Consider the following 25,597-nt stretch of genomic DNA (forward strand, 5'->3'; position numbering starts at 1 on the left):
GAACTCCTAGAGTGTTCTTGGGTCAGGAAAATATCTCTCAGGGATATCATGTAGCCATTAAAAATGATAACAGCAGCTATGGGGTGATGTGCAGAAATGCTCACAAGATGACCCTAAATGAGCAAAGTCATACAAAATGAATCTTGGGGGTTATAATGATCTAAACTTCGGTATGAACCAAAGGACTGGAACAGAATTTTAAAGGTGGTAATAGTGATAAATATGATGGAGTAGTGGTGTTTTTTTGTTTTTTCTTTTGCTCGGTTTTATTAGATTTTTATACAATAGTTATGGTTTTCATTACTTTAGAAGTTAGCTCAGGGGGTGTGTAGGGGAATCCAGAGCAGAGAGTATACTACTGTCCTAGAGATTGATTGTCGAGGTCAGATTGCAGGCTGGGCCAGGTGGGGAAAAGAAGTGATCAATTCCATTATGGAGGGAGCGCCTTTAATTGATTTATTGTCCTCTGATTCCCCCTCTTCAGCTCCAGGAATCGAGGAAGCTCAGATGGGAAAACGAGGATACTTGACGCCCTTGAGTGCCCAAGATCATCTCATTGCCCTCTGGAAGAACGAAGGTCTAGAGAAATAGCTCTTTATTGTCTCCTGGCTGGGATTTCCCGGACTTATTTACCTTGTCTCATTATTTGTATTTGTTCAGAATTGTGATTCTTGGAAATCGCTCCTGAAATCAAACCATAGGTTTGGGGGCAGGCTTCAGGGTACATTGTCCTTGATGCGTGATAATGTGGGAAAGGTCCTTATACCTTAAGCCATGAATTTGACAATGACTGTAACTGAGGCTGGTCATTAAATGACAGCTGCAGGTGGGGCACCGCTTAATGCAATTTGACATATGTCTAGAAAGTTCACTGTTTAACTCATCCTATTTTATTTTATTTTATTTTTGGTCTTTTTTGTCTTTTCATGGCCCCACCCACGGCATATGGAGGTTCCCAGGCTGGGAGTCTAATCCGAGCTATACCTGCTGGCCTACGCCAGATCCAAGCCACATCTGCCACCTACACCACAGCTCATGGCCCAACGCCGGATCCTTAACTCACTGAGCGAGGCCAGGGATCGAACCTGCAACCTCATGGTTCCTAGTTGGATTCGTTCCCACTGCACCATGACCGGAACTCCTCATCCTGTTTTAATTGCCCATAAAAGGTTTGGGTTTTTTCTTTAAAAAAAAAAAAATAAATAAAAAAGGGGTTTTTTTATGGGAATTCCCTCTGTGAATCCAAAAATGAACTCTAATATGTCTTTTTTTTAAAAAATTTGGCTTTTTATACATTTTAGTTCTCTACGAAGAGGAAAGTTTTCCATTAGTTTTTGACTTTATAAGAAAAGCTATGTGCTGTATTCAAGCCCTCATGTCGCCCACCCTCTGAGAGTGCATTTTGGAACACTGAATGTAACTGCTATGTAATGACAAGCACTTAAAAATGCAAATGCTGCTCAAGGGATAAGTGTTATGTTGGAAGAGCACTCAAGTTAAAAGGAGTCTTGTTGGCCCTAACACACTTCTGTTTATTCTCTCTGTAGCTTGTTTTTTTGTTTTTTCAGTTCCCAGAAACTTAAAGTACAGCTTTGATCCATAGATGATCCACTCTTGATAGCATCTATATGGAAGGTTTTTAAACTTTTTTTAAGAAGGCCAACTCTTTTTTTTTTTTTTTTTGGTCTTTTTGGGACCACACATGTTGCATCTGGAGGTTCCCAGGCTAGGGGTCAGATCAGAGCTGCGGCTGCTGGCCTATACCACAACCTCAGCAACACTGGATCCCAGCCGCATCTGCGACCTGCACCACAGCTCATGGCAAAGTGCCGGCTACTTAACCCACTGAGCGAAGCCAGAGAGTGAACCTGCATCCTCACGGATGCTAGTCAGATTCTTTTCATCTGAGACACAAGGGGAATTCCTCATTTGATTTTTGTTTATTTTGAATACATTTTTTATAAATACCTAAGTAGTGTGTGTGTGTGAGAAAGAGAGTCAGAGAAAGAGATCAAGAGAGAGTCTAATAGTCCAGGAAGATAACCAGAGCGTGTGGAAGTTTTTGATTCTCATCCTTGCCCTGGGCAAAGCACTGTCATCCCTGTAGAACCCATCCTGAAACCCATTACCTCCCTGCGTGCAGGCTCACAGCACCCAGAGACTATTTTTTGCTCATTAGTTTTTATAAAGAAAAGTTGATCTTATTCTACACATTGTCCTATATTCTGTTTTGTTGTTGTTGTTGTTGCTTTTATACGCAGTAATATTTTTGTGGTCGTTCATGCTCTCACATGTAGATATAAATGATCTTTTTGGTGTATTTCAAACACAGGGTTCTTTCTGAATTACCTCTTTTTGGGACTGGAAGATGTTGGCCTGGAATCCAGGTTCAATCCCAGTATGTTCTTTCTGGATTTCTTGGTGGTGCCCCCCTCAAGGTAATGCCCTTCGATTGACTTTATTTCACCCGAAAAAGGCTTGTGGGATAACTTGAGTAACGTCCCCCAGGAGAGGATGGAAGGGCCAAGGGCACTGAGAAGTAAAGCAGCAGTTCCTTCCCAGGTTGCAGGTGGTAGGAATGTTTTACTCTCCTTTTTCCCTGAAGGCAGGAGTGTGGTTTCTGAGTGTGGGGGGTGTGAGTAGGGATGGTGAGAGGCTGAGGAACATGACTCTCCATGCTGACAGGGCCCAATTCCATGTGTCCCGCAGGTATCGGCCCGTCAACCGCCTAGGGGACCAGATGTTTACCAACGGCCAGACGGTGAACCTGCAGGCTGTCATGAAGGACGTGGTTCTGATCCGAAAGCTTCTGGCGTTGATGGCTCAAGAACAGGAGCTGCCGTGTGAGGTGGCGGCACCAGCTCCAGATGAGGTCAGGCTCACCTTGGAGCTGGCGTCACTGTGGGCGCAGGGAGATGCCCACTGTGTGTGAGCTCTGGGCTTGGGAGGGCCAGGTGATGGCGGAGGGAAGCGTAGGCCTGAGCGTGGCCCCAATAACCATGATTTTGATTCCATTGCTTTAATTTCTTGGTGTCATCTCCCCTATAAAATGAGTGTGGTCTGTGGTAGGATATTTTGATTGTGGTTTGGGCCACCTGCTCTCGCTGGTAGTTCTAGAAAGAACAGGGTGTCTCCCTCAGGCTCTAAGGATGTTCCTCCTGGGTTATGGTACCAGAGCCCAGGCCACCCAGCTTTGGTTTTTCTCGTGAAGCTCTCCAGTGTTGGGGTCAGGAAGGCAGTATTAGTTTCTAGGACTATCAGATTTGGGGCCTCAGCTTCCTCTGCAGTAAATGGTGGAGCTGAACTCAGTTTTCCCATTTCAGCAAATGTATCCTGAACCCCTTCAGTGTGCCAGGTCCTCGGCGGGTATAAAGATGAGTCAGGCGCTCAGAAAGCTTGCTGAAATCACTGACACCCTTCCCAGCACTGAGATGCTTTCTGGATGCAAACAGGAAGGACTGTTTCAGCCTCCCTTCCCCTGCTGGGATAGGCCTGCTATGAATGAGGCTTATCACCAGGTGGCACCATCTGTCTGGGGCACCCGTGCTCTGGGTTACTTGGCCTTTCTGCTTGGGGTTTCTTTGGTTTTGCTTAAATTTTCTGATTTGCCAGTGTAGATGTGCTTTTAAAAATCCTCCATATTCAACAACAACAACAAAAGACAAAAAAAAACAAAAAAAAAGGAGTTCCCGTCGTGGCGCAGTGGTTAACGAATCCGACTAGGAACCATGAGGTTTCGGGTTCGGTCCCTGCCCCTGCTCAGTGGGTTAACGATCCGGCATTGCCGTGAGCTGTGGTGTAGGTTGCAGACGTAGCTCAGATCCCGCGTTGCTGTGGCTCTGGCGTGGGCCGGTGGCTACAGCTCCGATTAGACCCCTAGCCTGGGAACCTCCATATGCCACGGGAGCAGCCCAAGAAATAGCAACAACAACAACAAAAGACAAAAAAACAAAAACAAACAAACAAAAAATCCTCCATAGTAGAGAAATGTGCCATCTGTGGGTCTTAGTCCAGTTTCGGGGGGAAGACCATAGGTGAACCATGTCCAGTGACCATGGCTAAGGATTTTACGTTGTTCCTTGAAACTAGGGCAGCCTATGTCCAAGGGGGGAGAAAAAAGGCTTAATCCCTGTAGAAGTAAACAGCATCCTCTCTGCTTCCTAAGGGCCTTGCTACCTGAAGTTGCAGTGCCTTCTTTCCATCTGGTTAATAGGATGCATTGGTTTCTTCCCCCATTTGCTCCTGGTATCCTGTTCCCATGGTGACCCTCTCACGAATCCCCGAGTGCCTGCTGCAGGTGGGCAAGTGCCATTCCAGACAGAGGATATGTAGGGGAGGCAGAGTCTTACCCATTGTACAAGTAGTTATGTGGCCTTGAGTCGGGTGATACCGTAAGAAGTGAGCTAATCTGATAGGGCACCTGTCACCACACAGGTAACCATCTCTTCCTGTGAAGCTCCTTCAGCTGGAACAGAAAATACACCTGTCTTCCTCTCTGTAACTGAGAAGACCCTTTTAATCCTTGGAGTTGAGGACAAGTCCGCTTCACTAACGAGTTCCATTTCATTCTCATTTATGGGATCCTCTCCCCTCTTTCCACATTGACAGGTCTCTTCTCTCCTCTGACCCATGCCAGGGAGGGGGGGCGGGGGGGGCATCTGTCTCCCCTGTGACATACCCACCCCGACGAGGCCAGTATAGGTGGCCAGAGAGTGTCAGCAGTAGGGCTCTAGGGCAGCCTACTGCCTCAAGGTCTTCTACCTGGGTGGGTAGGGGGAGAAGAGGAAGAGGCAGAGCTAAGGACTGAAATGCTGAAAGGATTGGTTAAGTATTTCAGCGAGGCCTGGAGATCAGCCAGTAACTTGACATATCCTGCATCTTAATTGATGACCTGGGAAGTCATATGGCAAACATTTTCCTTTTAAGAAACTGCTACCTACATTTTTGTAAGTGCTTTGGATCAAGTTTTTCCAAAACTGTAAATGAAGCTGAAACTCCATATGAGAATCTGTTTTTCTGGCAGGGTAACAGAGCTTCATAAGAAGAGTATTGATGTAGGTAGAGTTTCTAGGCTTGCCTTAAGAATTAGATATTAAGGGGTTTTAGCAGCTGCTGCTAACAGATGCCTCCATTAGCATCTTGGCTTGCGCGCTTGGATAGAATAAGCACCGTGTTGGAGAAGCCCACATTGCAAATAAATAAAGGTGGCCTCTGGCCAGCAGCCAACCAGAAACAGAGGCCCTTAATCCAAGAGACCCTGGCCCTGGCTGACTCCTTTACTGCAGCCTGTGGGAGACTCTGAAGCTGAGAACCCAGTTAGGCTGTGCCTGGATTCCTGATGCTCAGAAACAGGTAATAAATGTGTGTTGGTGAAAAGAAAAGGAAGGACACTTCTTAGAAATTTGAATTCATTGTACTCATAGGAAAAGGCTGGTACCTCCATCATGGGACTTGATGTTTTGTTGACACATAGGACAAGGTCGACTGCTGAGCAATTTTGCCCCTGCTCTGTCAAGTTCAGAAGTCATGAAGGCAAGCTCCCGAGCTCATCATTCGTCAGAGCTCCAGTGAGAAAGAAAAATGAAATGGCCTGGCTCTTTTCGAGGTTTTTTTGCATCACGCCCCTTGTCTTGGTTGTGTTTCACCAGGAAAAAGACTCTTCAACTGCTATAGACCGATCCTTTTTGAGTCTGCTTCCAGGCCAGTCCCTCACAGACAGACTTTACAACATTTGGATTCGCCTTCAGAGCCACGTCAATATTGTGTTTGACAGCGAGATGGACAAATTAACGATGGAAAAGTACCCTGGCATTAGACAGGTGAGCAGTAAGTTGGATCCCCGTTGCTAGCCGAAGGGGTTAAATAACAAACATATTTCTTTTGGAGGAAAAAGATACGTACTTGGGTTTTGTATTTTTTAACATTTTCTGTGGACTCTTTTCTCCATAAAGATCTTGGAGAAGAAGGATGGCTTATTCCGAAAGCACATGATGGGAAAGCGAGTAGACTACGCAGCCCGCTCAGTCATCTGCCCAGACATGTATATCAACACCAACGAAATTGGAATTCCCATGGTGGGTACTGTTAGGTGGCAGATGGGAGGGGTGACGGGGGCTGGAGAGAGGGTGTGCAGCTGATTGCCAGGGCTTGGTTGGGGACAGCCTCCACCTCTTCCCAGATGAGCCATTGGGAGAGGGCCAAGGCCATGGGATGGCATCACCCTCACCCCTTGCCAGGTCTCCAGACAACCTCCCTGCACAAGAAGGACCCATCTCTCGGACCGTCCGGGAGCAGAGAGCAGGGGACACATCCCACCTGCCTGACTTCCTCCTGTCTTGGCCTAGCGGTTAAACCTTCCTAGTCAGATTGAATACAAGACAGAGATGAGGAGTGGGGTGGGGGTGACCCCTGTATTATCCCAGCATCAGGAGTCAGGGCCGTGCAGGAGAGGATGCCTCGCCCATCCTCTCAGATGCCCAGGGGCCAGTGGTTTGCCCCATCACCCATTAGTGTTTCCTCGGGGGGAGCGGCCTCCTTATCTCACTTCCCAACCACTTCAAGCCGTGGGGCTCATTAGCAGCAGCCCTTTAATCAGCTTCCTCCTTAATGGGCCTTGAGGTCAGTAATAGAGGATGATTTAATTCCCTCCTTGGAGAAGCTCATTTCCTTGCACTCAGCCCCTTCTGCCCCTCTCGGGAGAGTGCTGGTGACAGCAGAGCACAGAGCTCAAGTGTTCTGATGGCCTCCTGTGTGCTGCCACCTTGTCCTCCCGGCACATGTGGGCTTCCTGGGCAAGGGGGTGACCTATGAGGGGACAGGTGTCAGAGTTGTGAGGGCTGTGCCCATTGCCCTCTGGGAACTGTGGGTCTTTGCATCTGGGAGTGGGTCAGGTGGCAGGGAGAAGCACTGGGGAGCCCAGTGGTGACATTCCTAGGTCCGATGCCCTGGGAGGAGAGGCCCATGACCTGTTCATTGCTTTCTTTGGACAGAAGGCAGGGGCTCCTCCTGTTGGCTTTGGCCTCAGGGTGCCTACTGTGTCTCCAGCTTTGAGAGAGATCTTGAGTGTTGCTCTTCTTTCCACCTTCCAAAGTCCTCTCTCTTGAATCTAGGTTCGTTTGGTTATGGGGGGACTCCGAGATCACCCCTCTGCCCACCGTCAACCTGCCCCAAGCCTCAGGGCCATGATGACCTGGGGGTGTTGCTCACAGGATGGCTGCAAGGACCAGAGCCTGTGACACTGCCTCTTGATCCTTTGTGGCACACCCTTCCTGTAGAGCATTGTGCACAGGTGTCACAGAAGTAGAGAAGGTGAAGTATGTTTGGAGAGTAAGCTAGAGATCCAGCAGTGAACCAGACAGACCAGCAAGTTCCACGAAGCTTACATTCCAGTGGAGAGGCATCAGCAGATACACAGGTCCTTCCTCAACTCGTGACGGGGTTATATCCCTGTAAACCCATCTTAAGTTGAAGATAACCGTACCTTGAAAATGCAATAATGGACCTAACCTACTGAAAAGCATAGCTTAGTATCCAGCTTACTCTGCCATAAATGTGTTCTGAACACTCACGATAGCCTACAGTTCAGCAAAATCATCTCATGCAAAGCCTTCTTTATAGTAAAGTGTTAACATTGTCATTTAAGTTATGAATTCTGTACTGAAAGTGAAAAACAGGGTGGTTGTAAGTAGATCAGTTACCTACCCTCATGATCACGGGGCTTGCTGGGAGCTGAGGCTCACTGCCACTGCCCTGCCCAGCATCACGAGGTATCTCACCAGGTTTTGCTAGCCTGGGAAAAGATCGAAATTCAGAACAGGAGGTATGATTTCTACTGCACACGCACGCGTTGCCTTCAGACCGTCGTAAAGTCAAAAAAGTCCTAAGCCGGGCACGGTCTGTACGTAAACACTGTCAGGCAGTGGTCAGCATGTCAGTAGAAGTAGAGCAGTGCGGGGGGTTCAGGGAGTGCCTCCCATAAGTGCCATTAAGCATGGACCTGCCCATCATTGCAGGGGCCTCTCAAGGTCCAATGTAGTTAATGTGCATTTTGAAGTATCAAAGCATCTTAGTATTCAGTTGCCCAGAACTCAGCCAGGGAGCTTGTCTTTCATGGGGTGGGGCTCAGGGCTGGTGTTCAGTGGGGCACTGCATTTCCTCAGGTATCAGAAGACCAAATCAGTTTCATCTCAGGCTGAGCGATGAGATTGAGATGCCACGTCTGGGCTCAGGGCATGGCTGGGCTGCCATCAATTAGTGCCGGCTCTTGGGGTGGGTGGCTGTGGCTTGCAGGTACTTACCGCCTTGTCAAGCTAGTGTCCCATGCTGTAATCCTGTCTTTGGAGACCAAGTTTATTGGCCTACCAGGAAATGATATTTTAAGGTGGGTTGAGAAAACGTCGGTGAACAAACGACAACACTCAGATTACTCTCTCCGGGCAGACTCTACTAGAAAAGGAGGCCCGATCTCCCTTAAGGGAGTTAGTCAGGGGAAATGATTGGAGCACACAGCGAGGACACTGCTCTCCCCCGTCCGGGAAGAACCTTCTTGGCTCAGAGAGCACCTCCACCTCTTAGGGGAAAAGCCACATAGCCTGTTGAGTCAGGTCTGGGGTCCATGGAACCTTTTTCTGCCCACCCCAAGTTCTTGAATCCACTCCTTGTGTCCAGGTGTTTGCCACAAAGCTGACCTACCCTCAGCCGGTCACCCCCTGGAACGTTCAGGAACTGAGGCAGGCAGTCATCAACGGGCCCACCGTGCACCCAGGGGCCTCCATGGTCATCAACGAAGACGGCAGCCGCACAGCCCTGAGCGCCTCGGACCTCACCCAGCGGGAAGCCGTGGCCAAACAGCTCCTGACGCCCGCCACGGGGGCACCCAAGCCCCAGGGGACAAAAATTGTGAGTAATGGGCCTGTTCGGTCAGGGGCGCAGCTGGCTCCTGTTGGCTCCCCCGTGATGGTGAGAGCAGTTCCTGCCTCCCCGAGAGGAGGCACCCCCGCCCCCCCCCCCCCCCGTGGGTGCTCCCTAGGGGCTTCAGGGTGCTGACCTCATCTAGATGCCCAGGTGGGGCAACACCATGAGTAGAACTTCACTTGGGGAGTTCCCGTTGTGGCTCAGTGATAGTATCCATGAGGATGAGGGTTCGATCCCTGGCCTTGCTCAGTGGGTTAAGGATCTGGCATTGCTGTGAGCTGTGGTATAGGTCGCAGACTCGGCTTAGATCCAGCATTGCTGTGGCTGTGGCATAGGCTGGCAGCTGTGGCTGTAATTAAAACCCTAGCCCAGGAACTTCCATATGCTGCAGGTATGGCCGTAAAAAGAAGAAACAAACAAAACTTCATTTGGCTGTTCCGTGCATTTAGTACAGTGCTGCACACGTCAGGGGCTTGGGAAATACCCTTTAATCTTAAAACTCCATTGTGATTTGCTGCCCTTAAACGGGGCTGCTCAAAGGGTGGTCCTCAGAGCAGCAGCATCCCTCAAGTTGGTGGGAAAAGTACATCCCCAACCCACCCACCCACCAAATTAGACTCTGGAAACGGAACTGAGGAGTCTGTGTGTTAAGCTCTGTGGAGGGTTCCTCTACCTGCTAAAGTTTGAGAACTTCCCTAAAGGAAGGAAACATTCTATTGGTGACAACTAATAACAAACATGTTTTATCCCATGCTTCAATTTCAGGCAGTTGCTCGTGGTCACCGTAGTACTATGTTAAGAGCTCCCAAGGCTTTATCTGGGCTCCCTCGGAAAGGGTACATGATGATTAGCAATGTCTGTTGAGGGCACAGTTTGGTGGATGGTATCTTCTGTGTCTGTGTGAAAGAGCAGCCATTCCTGTGGCAGGGGGTTGGGGGGGCAGGGGATGTAGCAAATGACCCTTAACCCAGGCAGTGGTGGTAGGAGTTGTTGGGAGTGAAATGGTCTGGGTTTGAGATTAACCTATGGTGACTGCCCAGAGTTAGGGGATGCCCGAGTGCGTCCCCCTCACCCATCTGCATCTCTGTTAGACCTCCCCTGGCCCTGTGACTTGTCCAGACGCAGTGGCTGACAAGGTCTTCTTTTTAGTGGGTTAGGGCTCTCCAGAGGTTCCATAGGCCTTGGAGGTACTTTGGAGGAGGGACGGAGAGGGAGAGGGAGCACTCTTGGCCTTGTCATGGTGACCACTGCTCTTCACTGTGGCCTGTCCTCTCCCTGTCTCACTGCTGTGCTGAGATGGAGCAGTAACAGGCCATGTGTTTTCTGCTCTGGTGGCAGGGGACACACAGACACAGATCCAGTCACCTGTTTTGTTCTTTTCTCCTGTGTTAAGTGAGGTTTGTGCTCACGGGATTATTCTGCCATTCCTTTTTTTTTTTTTTTTTGTCTTGTGTCTTTTTAGGGCCATACCCACAGCATATGGAGGTTCCCAGGCTAGGGGTCGAATCGGAGCTATAGCTGCCGGCCTACACCACAGCCACAGCAACGCGGGATCTGAGCCACATTGTTGACCTACACCACAGCTTACAGCAACGCCAGATCCTTAACCCACTGAGTGAGGCCAGGGATTGAACCCGCGTCCTCATGGATGCTAGTCGGGTTCTTTAACCACTGAGCCACGATGGGAACGCCCTATTCTGCCATTCTTCAGTGCCTAGTGTTTTGCTACAATCTGTGTGAAGGATGCAAGAGAAATCAATGTGTTTTTTTTTGTTTGTTTGTTTTTTAATTTATGGTGAAGCTTGGCAAACACCAGGTTATATATATTTTTTAATTTTTTAAAATATTTTTGATTGAAATATAGTTGATTTACAGTGTTGTGCCGATTTCTGCCATACAGCAGAGTAACCCAGTCATACACATGTATACATTCTTTTTCTCATACTATCTTCCTTCGTGGTCTATCTCAAGAATGAGGTCATCTTCCTATTAAGTCATGCGCAACAGTCTCACAGTAGGAAATTTTGAGGGAAAAGTTGAGCAAGGAGAGCAGAGTGGGATCACCTGGTGCCCGGGTCCACTGCGCCCCCTGCTGCGCTTTGCCAGGGACCACGGATGAGCTCCCGCTGCCCTGGGTGGACAGCGTGGTGAGGGCACCAGGGACCAGGACCGAGACCATGTGGTGTGGCAACATGAAGGAGCAGCACCGGAGGATGGCGACTTCACGCACATGATGCTCTAGAAGAAAGGAGTTTGAGGGGCTGCTTGGGGTGGGTGGGGCAAGTTTGGGGTCATCAGGAGGTGAGATGAGGGCCAGCCCAGGGGCAGCAGGGGAACCGAGGGTGAAAGCAGGACGTCTTTCCAGGGAGAGGGTGGGGGGCTTGGCCGTGGGCTAGGTGTCAGGGCTGCGGAAGAGAGATGAGCAGGAAGCCATGGGTTCCCGCTCCGGAAATGGATGCCCTGGGAGGAGCATCCTGGGCCCTTCTGGACGGAGGTGATGGTGGAGAACCTACGTCTCCTGTGGAAGTTAGGAATGTGGGATTAGATGAGGGGGCAGCGGGTAAGAAATGAAGTCGTCAGAGCGTTCGACTCTTTGAGCACAAAGCGCAATGAAGAGAAAGTGAGGGGACCCTCAGGAGCAGGAGGAAGGAAGATAAGGTGCCAGGCTGCTGTGGGAGACAATGGTCAGGTCCGCATCCATCTGCCACCTGTGTGTGTGAGTGTGTGTATGTGGGTCAGGACCACCCCCGCAGTACCTTTGCATTCCCCAGGGGCACTTAGTAGATATTTGTCGAGTTAAATATGATGTTTAGGAGGAGGGAGGAAACAGAGGGAAGATGCCTCAGATTTGCCCAAAGAAAGGTCACCTTTGACCCAGGAGAGCCCTTTGATCAAAGGGGGAGGTGCTTCAGGGGCTTTGTGATGAGGCAGCAGAGCAGCAGCTTCATCTGCAACTGAAGAAAAAGCAGAGGATTGAGGGGGCGGGGGTTTGGACATTATTGGAGTGTGAGGATGAGGCAGATACATGGGGGAACAGCCTTCGCGTGTCCTAGTAGCATCTCTGGGGTCAGGGTTCGAGATGGGGAGCTTAGGAGGGGGCAGGTCGGCCTGGCCACCACAGGCTGGTCAGGTCGTGGGAAGGGACAGAAAGGAGTTCTGAGCAGCTGTGAGACTGAGTGAGGTTGGCCCAGTCTGTTGTCTTCCAACTTAAGTTTGAATCCCAAGCCCCCTGTCCCTGCTGCCTTCTAGCCCCTCCCCCACAATGTCCTGTCCCCGAAGGCCTCTTTCTGCACTTGGCCTGTCATCCCCAAGACTCCCCTAACCCTGCTGGCCCTTCAGGGCTCAGCAAAGCCTTCTTTCCTCTAGGGCAGGGTCCATAGGCTTTTTCGGCCAAGGGCCGGATACTGAGTATTTTAGGTTTTGTGGGCAATAGGGTCTCTGTTACAACTACCTAGCCCTGCCTTTTTGGCCTGCAAGCTGCCGTGGCCGCACAAAACCACTAGGTGTGGTCACGTTCCCCAGAACAGGCCTGACAGGTGGCCTGCCTGCGGGCTGCAGTGGGCCACTCTCATGACTTACATGGAGTTTCCCCTATGTGTCCCGCCCTCAACCCTGTGGCTCCTTGCCCTGTGTTGTCACTCTGCATGCACCCATCCATCCTCCCTCAAGTTCTTGAACCCCGTGAGGACAAGGGCAGGGTGTCCTGCCCGCCATTCTCCCGAGCACCCACCTTGTAGGAGGCACTCAGGAATCCCCTGTGTTCTGAACGGATGGATCCAGGTTGAGGTTCGGGAGGCTCCAAGCTGTGAGAGCCACGTTTGACCTGAGAATGTGGCCCGGGGTCAGAGACAGGAAAGGACCTTGTGAAAGAAAAGTGGTTTTCATGTTGGGACTTGAGGACTAAGGGTGATTATCTTTATTTTCCAGAATTACAGTAACATTATATGTAAAGATTATGCATGTAGTCAGGTACATGTGCATTTATAATTTATCTGTGGGAGTTCCCTTGTGGTGCAGCGGGTTAAGATCCAGTGTTGTCACCGCAGCAGCTTGGGTCGCTGCTGTGGCATGGGTTTGATCCCTGCCCGGGAACTTCCACATGCCGCAGATGTAACCAAAAAAATAAACTGAAAATAAAAATTTTATGTGTATATATACACACAGATGTATATATACACAGATGTGTGTGTGTGTATATATATATATGTAATATATATTATACATATAAATTTACCTGTAAAGCAGTCTTGCTGAGTGTGTTGCATGTAGATCATGACCAGGCTAAAGGACTGGGAGACGTGACTGGGAGAGAGAGACCCCGGTCCTAGGAAGGTCAGTGCAGGTTAGATGAGGAGGGGGAAGGGTGCCTGGAAGGACCGTGTACCCTGGGAAGTGTGAAGTCTCTGCCCTTCCTCTGGGCCTTGTCCCGGCCCAGCAGTCAGCCAGAAGCAGATCTTTGGCTCTGGGTCTGCCTCTGAGAACTCTGACCCGGGCGCTGGGGTGCAGTAATTTTCACCGCAGTGTTTATTTAGAGACCAGAGAAAGGAAGGGCCTCAGGTTTGGATTGGCGAGGGGAGCAGCGTGTGCTCCAGGGCTTCTGTTTGGATTGGCCGGTGCCTTCCAGACAGGCCTGCAAGTCTTCCCAGCTGTGGGAGGTTTGCTTACGCTGGAGGATGTCTTGAATTTGCGAGCCTCAGATCTGAGGCCCCTCCTGGGGTTTGGGACCTGAGCCCCAGATCCCAGCAGTTTCTCCCTTGAGAAGCTGAAGAAATAAGACCTTGAATGTCAGCTCAGGCCCTGGGCAGACCCTCCTGGGAATCCTCAGAATCCAGGTCTCCGTGGAAACAAGGATGTGGGGGCAGGCGAAGGACGAGTTTGAGTTCCCTGGGGAGCTGCTTTTAGGCCTGCCTTTTAGAATTTGAAGGTTAGCTCCCTGCTTCCCTGAGTTGGAGGAAACTTTCAGCCTAGCTGAACAGGAATTAGGGGTGGGGAGCATTTCTTATTAACCTCTAACCTCTCTGTACCCAGCTTTCTGATCCAACCTCATAATGTGGACAGCATGAGAAGAAGAAACTAGACTTGGAGTAATTTGTTTCCCCCAGCCTGACTTCTGCTGGGTAATTTAGGGGAGACTTGGGGTGGGAGGAGGTCCCATGGAGTGTCTGTAACTCCTCTGGGCTGCTAAAAGCAGCCTGCAGAATGATGGGGGTCGCAGTTGTGATTAAAGTAGTATCTCTCTCTATCATTTAGGAAGCCCCGTAGTTAAAATAACGTAAGATTAAGGGCCTTATACCAAAGTCAGCTTTGTGAGAGGAGGACATGACCAAAGGCCTGTCGATATTGGTTAAGGAACAAAAAAGTGTGATCCGTGGCTATCTTTAAAATTACTTGTGGTTTTCTTTCTCTTTAAGTTTGTCTGCATTTTCTATATTTTCCCCTACAATCAGCACATCACTGATTTTTTTTCTTGCTTTCTCCAGAAGTCGTTGAAGGTCTTTTTTAAAAGCTTTGTAACAGTCGTACGCACTCATTGTAACCCGAACATCCCTAAGATGTACAAAGGCGAAGGTGATGATGCCCTCTGCCTCACTCCTCCCCGAGAGCCCTGCCCCGAGGGGGCCATAGGCACAGCTTGATGAGGCTCTAAGCATCCTTTTCCCTCATGTATGTAAAATGGAGATTTGGGTTGGGTTTTTATTTTATTTATTTATTTATTTTGTCTTTTTGCCATTTCTTGGGCTGCTTCCCGAGGCATATGGAGGTTCGCAGGCTAGGGGTCGAATCGGAGCCATAGCCGCTGGCCTACACCGGAGCCACAACAACTCGGGATCCAAGCCGCGTCTTCGACCTACACTACAGCTCGCAGCAATGCCGGATCCTTAACCTACTGAGTGAGGCCAGGGATCCAACCCGCAACCTCATGGTTCCTAGTCGGATTCGTTAACCACTGAGCCACAACAGAAACTCCTGCGTTGGGTTTTTAAAGGAGAAAGATTTATACAGTCTGACGAGCATCCAGAGTGTGGGTTAGGTTTTAAATTGCCTCATCCTGTCACCTTAAATGACACCTGGATTGGCTCTCTTTTACTGGAGTACATCATACTCATCACTTCCAGACTGGTGTAGAGTTCAATCGTCCTTTTTCATCCATACATAACATGCCGCACTACATACCATGATTTATCCACCCATGCCCCTGCTATGGGCCAGCCACGTTTTTCCTAATTGTGGGAGGTTTTTTAGCCACACCCATGGCATATGGAAGTTCCTGGGCCAGAGATGGAATCTGAACCACAGGTGCAACCTAATGCCATAGTTGCAGCAACGCCGGATCCTTAAGCCACTGCCCAGGACTGAGGATCGAACCTTTGCCACTTCAGAGACAACACCGGATCCTTAACCTACCTTGTCACAGTGAGAAATCGGGTTTTTCTCAGTTTTTCCACAGTAAACACTGCTGCGTAAACATACATGGTCTTAAAACGTCGGGCTGGCACTTTTTTTAATCCTGAAAGGCCAAAAGGAAATGAGTTTTAAGTGTTCTGAGATCTCCTGTGAAATCGCTTTCCCAAAAGAGAGTGGCAATTTAAACTTCTTATTAATTTTTAAGTGCAGTAAAACATTTTCAGAGAGCATTGGACTGGGAATCCAAAACCCTGTGTTTCAGTCCTGGCTCTGCTGAGTGAGAGTGGGCAAGGATCTCTACGACATTGAGTTCACACTGAGAATAACATTCTCACGTGGGACTGCTGGGGGATTCTAGAGGTCTGCCAAGTCCTTCCGAACCCCGGAGTTTTATGGTCATGTGTTGATGGCCCATCCTCAGGTATGTCCATTTCTTTCTTCAGATTAATCCTCAGAGGAATTCCAGGCTCTGGAAAGGCCATGCATCTCTGAAGACGACAGAGATTACTGGAGGGGGCCTGGAGCCTCATTTGATTATACCTCTGAGCCCAGAGCCAGGGACTGTGCTGTGCTAGCAGCAATTTCTCAGAGCACCAAAGGGACTTAGTAAGCTGTTTCTCAAAGATTTCTAGGGTTTCACTCCAGACTAAAAGGATTTTTTTGGCCACTTGCATAGCATGCAGAAATTCCCAGGCCAGGGATCAAACCCATGCCATAGCAATGACACTGCTGAATCCTTAACTGCTAGGTCACCAGGAAACTCAAAAGTTCTCCTTTCATTTAGTTGAATAGAACATGAGATAGGCAGAAGCTACACTCGGCCCCGGGCCGAGGTAGCAGTGATGCTGAAGTTGCCTTGCTCACCTCCCACGCTCCACTCTGCCCCCAGGTGTGCCGGCATGTGAAAAATGGAGACATTCTCCTCCTGAACCGACAGCCCACCCTGCACCGGCCCTCCATCCAGGCGCATCGTGCCCGCATCTTGCCGGAGGAAAAGGTCCTGCGGCTCCACTATGCCAACTGCAAGGCCTACAATGCTGACTTTGATGGAGACGAGATGAACGCCCACTTCCCCCAGAGTGAACTGGGCCGGGCCGAGGCCTACGTCCTGGCTTGCACAGACCAACAGTACCTTGTCCCCAAGGTAGGTCTGACCTTGAGACGGTTCCACGTCATCGCCAGCATAGCTTGGCAATTCAGGTCCGGGCCCTCACCATCTTCCGGAGTCAGTGGGTATCTCCAGAGCAGGGGCGCATGGAACAGAGGGTCTTGGCTTCTTCCAGGTGGGGTCTTCAGCCCTCTGGTTTGCTTAGGGGCAGGAAAGGTTTCTCTCTTGCTCCATCTTAAGATGCCAAGAGAGAGGTTGTAGCAGTCCTCCCAGAAAGCTGAGTTTAGTAGCTGCATCGTAGGTCTTGTCTTCCAGACTGTTTGGATTCTATAACGTTGCGCCTCTGGCAAGCATTAGCATCCCAACTGTGATGGTCCCCAAGGTCCAGAGATGACCTTGATCGTTGAGTTTGAACAAGCAGGAGTTTTAAGAGACAGCTTACCTCCAAGAGTGCAGATAAAATTCCCCTCCCGCCCATGAGGAATCTCCTCTGGAATCCCTTCCCTCGTTTGCAGCAGAGTGATTCAGTTACCCCTCATTCATTTGGGTTGCAGTGCAGCATATACAAGACTGAGTAGTAACGACAGTAAAGAACTATGGCTGCCATTTGCCAAGCACTTTCTCAGTGCCAGGCTCTGTACAGGGCACCTTGGAGGCCTCTCTTTCATGCTCCCCACAGTCCATGGCATAGGTGCTGCCAACATCCACATTTACTCATGGAGAAATGGGCCAACTTGCCCAAGGGCACAGAGCTGAGGAGGAAGGGCCAGCAGCGCCCAGATCCTTGTGGCTTTTGTTCTTTCCCCTGTGCGAGCCCTGCTGCCCTTCCGTAGAAGAGGTGGAGACCTCTGCACTGGAGGCTGCCCCAAGATGCGCAGCATCTGTTAGCAACATCTCCTCCTGGGAACATCTCTTCCCCTGTCAGTCCCACCTGGGGGATCAGGCATCAGGCCAGAGTCCTGGAATCCCAGTCTCTTTCCTACCAGATGCACCACTGTGGCTTTGTACTGGATCCTGTTTTTATTTTATTTTATTTTTGCTTTTTAGGGCTGTACCCACACATTTGGAAGTTCCCAGGCTAGGGGTCGAGTCAGGGCTGCAGCTCCTGGCCTACACCACAGCCATAGCAATGCCAGATCTGAGCCGAGTCTGCTGTGCTGGGCTCACAGCAACACCAGATCCCCGACCCACTGAGCGAGGCCAGGAATTGAACCTGCATCCTCATGGATCCTAGTCGGGTTCGCTTCCCCTGAGCCACAGTGGGAACTCCCTGGAGTAACTTTCTGACTGTAACTTTCTCTCCCATCTCTGCTAACCTCAGCTGGTGGTTGATTAGTGAAGGGGCTGACAGTAGGCAGGAGGGGTTATGGGCCCACTCATCTCCCCCAGAAATTAGAAGAAATAATTTGATCAATTTTGGTATTCATTTTACTAATAATTAGGAATTCCCTGGTGGCTTAGGTTAAGGATCCAACATTGTCACTGCTGTGGCTCAGGTAACTGCTGTGGTGTGGGTTCGATCCTTGGCCCAGGAACTTCTTTGTACCACTGGTACAGCCAAAAAACAATTTTTTTTTTTTTTACTATAATTAGAAGAAATAATTAGAAGGAAGTGATTTGACTAATTTGAAAATTGGTCTTTGGTAGGTGTAATGGCAATAAAAGCCACATCCACTGAGTGGCACTGCTCTGAGCAGTTTGTAAACATCCTCTCACTCAGTCTTCATAAGAGCCTTAGAAATCAGGTGAAGTTTTTAGATGAGGAAACACAGGTGACTTGCCAGCCAGGGCTGAGGCAAGGATGGGAACCCAAGAGCTGTGACCCCCAAGTCTGTGTGCTCAGCCTCGTGTGTTCTCAGCCCCCTTGACAGGCAGGGCTGGGGCTGGGTGAGGACAGGTGGCAGTAAGCGGCTCCCCGGGCTGAAGTGCTTTCTGGCTCTCTAAAGACATTGTCACATGTCACCCCAGGGACACTAGCATCAGTTGGTGTGTTTTTTGCTGGCAGAGTGACCCCTGGAGCTGGGCTACTTTGAAGTTCTCAGACCAGTGAACTTGAATGTCCTGTACTTGATTTCAATTAAATAGGTAGCAAAGGGAACTTGATGTTTGCACCATGTCCTGCCAAGGGCTGGCCCATTTAAATCCAAATGCCCCTCATCGCATGCTCTCCTGCCTGTAAGTTTTAGGTCAGGTGACAGGCAGAGCACAGGTATATAAGCTTAAGTCAGTAAACTAGTTTCTTTAAAAAAACAAAAACAAAACAAAACAAAAAAACAACTTTTGGGGGCTAACAGGAGGGTTTGCTTTACTTTCATTTTCTTTTGTCAGAGGTAAGGAGCTTTTGATTCTCAATAAAGTCTGATAGTCCTCAGCGTAAATACCAAGAGGTAAAATCCTTATTTTTGCTAATGGCTGTGAAAATTACCTCAGACATATACTTTGGTGGCAAAGTCTGAAAAGGACAAGAGCTGGTTTTCCTAAACTAGGAAAATGCCGTTTTCTGGTAATTTTTCTTGGTGTATCTTTATTTCCCTTTGTTTCCATTTCTCTTGGTTCATTAGTCCACTTCTCTGGTTCCAGCTTCTCTTCCTTGACTAATCATAGTACCCAATTTAAGTTCATTTTATTGCTGGTTGTATGGATTTAATAGAGTTGTGGGTTGTTTTCTTACTTAAAGTAAGAGGTGAATGGAACTTCAGTTGTTTCTTTTCCAAGAAAATAGTTCCACTTTTCATTTACATATTGCTTTGTGGGTTTGTTTTTTTTTCCCTTCTGTTTGTTGTATTTACTGAGGGCCAAAGCTTTGTGCAAGTTTGTTTTTTTTTTTAGCAAGTCTCAAGACACAGTATCCTGACTTTGACGTAGTCAGCTAGAAAATGCAAGTCACGGAATACTCTAAATAAGTATCCTGACCAAAAACATCAATTATAATGTCATTTTACTGTGATATTAAGTGGAATAGGATAGCTGACAATTATCTGGGTTTTTGATTCAGAGCTGGTCTTTCTGATCCCAAGCAGATTTGGGAAATTCAGAATTATAAGTGGACCCTTTGTAAATTGCTTTAATCAGCATCCCTCCCTCAAATTCATGATTATTGCATTGAAAGCAATTTAGCTGTTAAAGTAATTTTCTAGTCATGGAAAAATCTGGATGGAGGGAGAAGGCGCTGACTAGACCCCGTAACTTGTAATTAAGTTCTTTAAGGGAGGAAAACAAAAGGGAAAATCTATATAATCTGTATCACAGTCCCCAAAGACTGTGGGATAAAGTCAGATCCCTAATACTGTTTTGGATTTCTCCCCTAAGCAAAAATAAGACCTTGTCTTTGGAACAAGATGCAGAGTATAGTTTTATTTTGTTTTTTTTTTAATTTATGTTCATAACTCAGTCTTCAGAGAGGGCTGCATGCACCACCCAAACTTGCCTTCCGTCTGCAGCATTTATTCAGCTCACCTGTAATAATTATCTTTGCGTTTACACAAAGCCCATTGCTATGGTATTTGGGCTGTTTGACAGGCATTCCTTTCAGCCTTCAACTTAGTGCATGTGATTAACTTGCCGGCACTTCTCCATGGCTGCATTTGTGAGTTCCTTAGTTAGGGAACACAGCCATAATATTGGATAGTATTTAACTGATAAGCAAAGGATGGCAATCTTTAGATCCAAGGCACAAATTTTTCTCAAGTTCCTGTAAACATTGAAAAGTTTGCACAAACAACTTCTTACCAACTGTCAGTGAGCGAGGCTGTTTTTACTTTAGTGTGCCTTATGGTGCCATGAATGCAGACCTACAGGTTAGGTGCCAGAGACCAGAGATCAGAAAGGCTGTGCGAAGTGGCAGATGAAGTGAATGTACCCATGCAAACGGGGGTTTTTGTAAAAGCCCTTGTTTTGGGGCATCTGAGAACAGTCTGCCGTGAGCGCGTCCTAGGACTGTAGTCTTGCATTCTTCCCTCTTTCGGTCATGCACATCAAAGCCCTCTCGGGACCCTCTTGAGGAACCTCTGCCTGAAGCCCTCCCTCCCTGCACTGGCCAACTCTGAGTCACCCCTCAGGCCTGGCTGCAGTACCGCCCCTTTGAGAGACCATTCCTGCCCATGTCCACACCCCACATCTCTGTGATGACCCATCCTTTTCTTTTCCTCCATGGTGCTTAAACCTCTTTATGATGAGGTGTTTATCCAGTCATTTGTTTACTGCCTCGCTCTTCCTGCTGGAGTGCATTGAAGATCTCACCCAGTGCCTTGGCGTGCAGTGGGCTCTCAATAAATATTTGTTGAATGGATGACTGATTTAGAGAAGAACCAGGTCAGAAATGTGTGAAAAATACCAAAGCATAAAACCAAAATATAAAAACAGGAACACAGCTAATGGCAGCCAGACCAAATTGATGCATAAATGCCAGAAATATGCCAGAGTAACTAGAAGCAGATGGGATTATGGAGAAAGGGCTAGCAGGCCTGGATGCGTTTGAAGCAGCTTTGATATAGACCAGTGGGCAGAAGGCAAAGGTGGAAGCAGGTCAGGAAGCCCTGGTCATGTGCTCTGGGAGGCACTTTGCTCTCAAGACAGGAGGCCCAAGCGCCCGCCTGATGCAGCTGTGAGGCAGGACAGGACTGGGATATAAGCGGGGGCGGGGGGGGGGGGCACTATTGTGATTAGGAATTAGAATGTGACTTAGATTTTTTTTCTTTGTTCCTCTCTTTTCTATTTTGGTTTGTAGGATGGCCAACCACTGGCAGGGTTGATCCAAGATCACATGGTTTCAGGGGCAAACATGACCATCCGAGGCTGCTTTTTCACTCGGGAGCAGTATATGGAGCTGGTGTACCGGGGACTCACAGACAAAGTGGGGCGTGTGAAGCTCTTTCCTCCTGCCATCCTGAAGCCCTTTCCACTGTGGACAGGAAAGCAGGTAATGGGGAGAAAACAAATGGTGGCAATAAAAAAAAAGGAATGAAAAGGTTCCGTTTCACTCAGTGAAAAGGTTCCGTTCCTGGGAGAGCCCAGGCCAGAAGGAGAGAAATGGCTAATCAAACAGTAGTCTGACGTTCTCTTTGATGGGGTTTTTGGATGTGGATGGTTTCAAGGGGGTGTCTACTAAGCATGGGCTGCATAGTTTCTGTCCTTCGCTTCTCTCTTTAACTTGATGTCCTCGAAATCCAGATAATGGTAGTAATTGGCAGTGGTGCTGGGTGGTAGCAGTAGTCATATTTGTTGGGAGCGCTTCAAATGTGGTATCTTACTTGGGAGTTCCCGTTGTGGCCCAGCAGATTAAGAACCTGACATAGTGTCCGAGACGTTGCGGGTTTGATCCCTGGCCTCACTCAGTAGGTTAAGCATCTGGTGTTGCTGCAAGCCACAGTAGAGGTCATAGATGCAGCTGAGATCTGTCATGGCTGTGGCTGTGGTATTCGTCTGCAGCTGTAGCTCCTGTTCGACCCCTAGCCTGGAAACTTCCATATGCCACAGGTGAAGCCCTAAAAAGCAGAAAACAAAACAAAACCAAATAGGGCTACTATGAACATCCTTGTGTGTGTCTTTTGTTGAACATATGTATGCATCTTAAGGGGCGAATACCAACATCTACCTTCAACTGTAATTGTTCAATACAGTTTTCCAGTTGCAGCTTGCATCTCTACCTGCAGGGCATGAAAGTTTGGGTCTCTCCGTGTTCTCAGCAGAGCTTTGTATTATTGTCTCATTGTGCTTGGGTGTTTTTGTCTTATCCCATCTGTGTCGTTTCAGCCTTTGAAATGGGTGTGTAGTGGCATCTTATGGTGGTTTTAATTTGCCTTCCCTTAACGTCAAGTGAGATTGAGCACCTCTTCATATCCTTAAGGTCCCTGGGATCTCATCTTTTGGGAAGTGCCTGCTCAAGTATTGGGCTTGTTTCTATTCTATGCCGTTTTCTTATCATTAGGTAAGAGTTTTAGAAACATATTGTAGGGCTGAGTCCATTGCCAGATTATAGTATTACGAATACCATCTATTTGTTGGCTAGCCTTTTCCCCCTTAATGCTGTTTTCTAATGATCAGAAATTCTATTAATTTTTGTAAAATAATTCACCAGGCTTTGCCTTTTATGGCTAGTCCTATATAAAAATTATTTGCCCCAAGATCGTTAAGATATTTATGTTATTGTTAAGCTGATTTATTGTTTTACCTTTCATACTTAGGTCTGCTCTCTGCCTGGAGTTGACTTTTGTGGGTATTGTTGATGTCAGGATTCATTTTTTTTCCTGTATGACTATCCAGCTGATACAACATCATTTGTTGAAAAGATTGTCCTCTTTCTATTGCTCTTTAGTCTCTCTTGTGTCATAAATCAACTGATTGGTATATGTGTGGGTCTTTTGTGGGGGTTTTGTTTTTTTGATCTTTTTTTTCTTTTTTCTGTTTTTTTTTAATGTTTATTATAGTTGATTTACAGTGTTCTTTCAATTTCTGTACAGCAAAGCAACCCAGTTATACATGCATATACATTCTTCTTTTCGTATTATTTTCTATCATGTTCTTTCACAAGTGATTAGATATAGTTCCCTGTGCTGTACGGCAGGACCTCATTGCTTATCCATTTCAAATGCAATAGTTTGCATCTACTAACCCCAAACTCCCAGGCCATCCCACTCCCTCCCCCTTCCCCTTGGCAACCACAAGTCTGTTCTCTCTGTCCGAGTCTTTGTTTCTGTTTTGTAGATAAGCGCATTTGTGCCATATTTTATTCCCCATACAAGTGATATCATATGGTATTTGTCTTTCTCTTTCTGATTGATTTCACTTAGTACGAGAATGTCTAGTTGCATCCATGTTGGCTGCAGATGGCACTATTTTGTTCCTTTTTATGGCTGAGTGGTATTCTATTGTATATATGTACCACATCTTCTTAACCCATTCATCTGTCAGTGGACATTTAGGTTGTTTCTATGTCTTGGCTATTGTGAATAGTGCTGCAGTGAACATAGGGGTAGATGTATCTTTCTGAATGAAAGTTTTGTCCAGATAGATGCCCAGGAGTGAGATTTCTAGGTCATATGGTAGTTCTATATTTAGTTTTCTCCATACTGTTTTCCATAGTGGTTGTACCAATTTACGTTTCCACCAACAGTGTAGGAGGGGATTCCCTTTTCTCCACACCCTCTTCCAGCATTTGTTATTTGTAGACTTATTCATAATAGCCGTTCTGACTGGTATGAGGTGGTACCTCATTGTAGTCTTGATTTGCATTTCTCTAATAGTGATGTTGAGTGTTTTTTTCATGTGCCTGTTGGCCATCCATATGTCTTCTTTGGATAAGTGTCTATTCAGGGCTTCTGCCCATTTTTCAATGGTTTTTTTTTTTTTTTTTTTTTTTTTTTTGCTGTTGAGTTGTAAGAGTTGTTAGGTATATTTTGGAGATTAAGCCCTTTGCTTGGTTGCATCATTCGTAGCTATTTTCTCTCATTCTGTAGGTTGTCTTTTTGTTGTGGTTTTTTTTTATGGCTTCCTTTGCTGTGCAAAAGCTTATAAGTTTGATTACATCCTATTTTTTATTTTTGTTTCTAATTGTATTGCCTTGGGCGACTGGCCTCAGAAAACGTTTGTGCAATATATGTCAGAAAATGTTTTGCCTGTGTTCTTTTCTAGGAATTTTATGGTGTCTTGTCTTATATTTAAGTCTTTGAGCCATTTTGAGTTTATTTTTGTGCATGGTGTGAGGGTGTGTTCTAGTTTCAATGATTTGCATGCAGCTGTCCAATTTTCCCAGCAGCACTTGCTGAAGAGATTACTTGACCATGGGTGTCTGGGTTTATTTCTGGGTTCTCTGTACTGTTCCATTGGTCTGTATGTCTGTGTACCAGTATCCCACCATCTTGATTACTGTAGCTTTGTAATATTGTCTGAAGTCTGGGAAAGTCTGCTTGTTTTTTTTGTTTGTTTGTTTGTTTTCTTCTTAGGATTGCTTTGTCAATTCTGGGTTTCTTATAGTTGCATATAAATTTTTGGATTGTTTGTTCTAGTTCTGTGTAAAATGTCCTGGGTAATTTGATAGGGATTGCATTAAATCTGTAGATTGCTTTGGGTAGTATGGCCATTTTAACAATATTAATTCTTCCAACCCAGGAGCATGGAATATCTTTCCATTTCTTTGAATCCTCTTTAATTTCCTTGATTGATGTTTTAGAGTTCTCAGCATATAAGTCTTTCACCTCCTTGGTCAGGTTTACTCCTAAATTTTTATTTTTGATAATAAAAGTCTCCAGCTTTGCTCTTTTGCCTTAACATTCTTGGCCCTGTGTATTTCCATATAATTTGAAAGTCTTCTCCTAAATTGCTGCAAAAACATATCTGCAAGGAATTTTATTGAGATTAAATTGCATCTATAGATCCCTTCAGGGAGAAAGGACATGTTTCCAGTATTGAATCTTCCAAATTATGAATACAGTATCCCTTTAGTGACATAAAAGTCTTGGTCCATCTTTCATTAGATTTCATTCCTAGGGACTGCTATTACAGATGATGATATTTATCAAATTTCCTAATTGTTTATGGTTGGTATATAGAAATACAATTAATTTTTATATATTGGTATTGTATTCAGCAACCTTCCTGATTTCATTTATTAGAACTTTGCCCTTTAAATACTTTTTTCATTATAGAAGTGATGTCTAAGTTTTTCACTAAACAAAAAAAGAGTGATATGAAAGGAAAAAGGAAAAATTTCCTTTCCCTCTAGTCCCACTCTTCATGTACATGCATACTCTTGTAGAAAATAAATAAAGATGGAATTGTGTTATCCCTGCTCAGGAGAACTGTGAACCATTGATTAAATTTGACATTCAGTTTTTGAGCTTGGATTTAAAACCACCCGTTGATATTCTGGTGCCTGAGGCATATGTTTTCTTCATCCTCAGGCACATAGATCCCAGCTTTAGTGGGTCTGTAGGATGGCTTTAAATGAGCCACCAGGTCCTCCAAAGGGAGTTCTACTCTTTCAGGCTTTTTTATTTTTATTTATTTATTTTTTTTATTACTCAAATGAATTTATCACATCTGTACTTATATAATGATCATAACAATCCAATTTCACAGGCTTTTTTAATTTGTATTTTTAATTTGAACCACCCTGACATACTCCGTATATGGCAGGAAGTTTAACTGTTTTTATGTGCTAGGTTGACAGACCCT

General features: G+C 46.9%; 1 protein-coding gene across 1 annotated transcript in view; it reads left to right on the forward strand.

The window, feature by feature from the left end:
* Positions 1 to 25,597, forward strand: part of POLR1A (RNA polymerase I subunit A) — a 79,626-nt gene that overhangs the window by 18,087 nt on the left and 35,942 nt on the right. Inside the window, exons 7-14 of the mRNA XM_047781608.1 lie at positions 485 to 577; positions 2,333 to 2,438; positions 2,710 to 2,872; positions 5,649 to 5,819; positions 5,952 to 6,074; positions 8,668 to 8,898; positions 16,208 to 16,462; positions 21,153 to 21,344. Of these exons, the coding sequence (XP_047637564.1) occupies positions 485 to 577; positions 2,333 to 2,438; positions 2,710 to 2,872; positions 5,649 to 5,819; positions 5,952 to 6,074; positions 8,668 to 8,898; positions 16,208 to 16,462; positions 21,153 to 21,344 (1,334 nt within the window). The remainder of the gene's footprint in view (positions 1 to 484; positions 578 to 2,332; positions 2,439 to 2,709; positions 2,873 to 5,648; positions 5,820 to 5,951; positions 6,075 to 8,667; positions 8,899 to 16,207; positions 16,463 to 21,152; positions 21,345 to 25,597) is intronic.

The sequence above is a fragment of the Phacochoerus africanus genome, chromosome 5 (assembly GCF_016906955.1).
Source record: "Phacochoerus africanus isolate WHEZ1 chromosome 5, ROS_Pafr_v1, whole genome shotgun sequence".
NCBI lineage: Eukaryota > Metazoa > Chordata > Mammalia > Artiodactyla > Suidae > Phacochoerus > Phacochoerus africanus.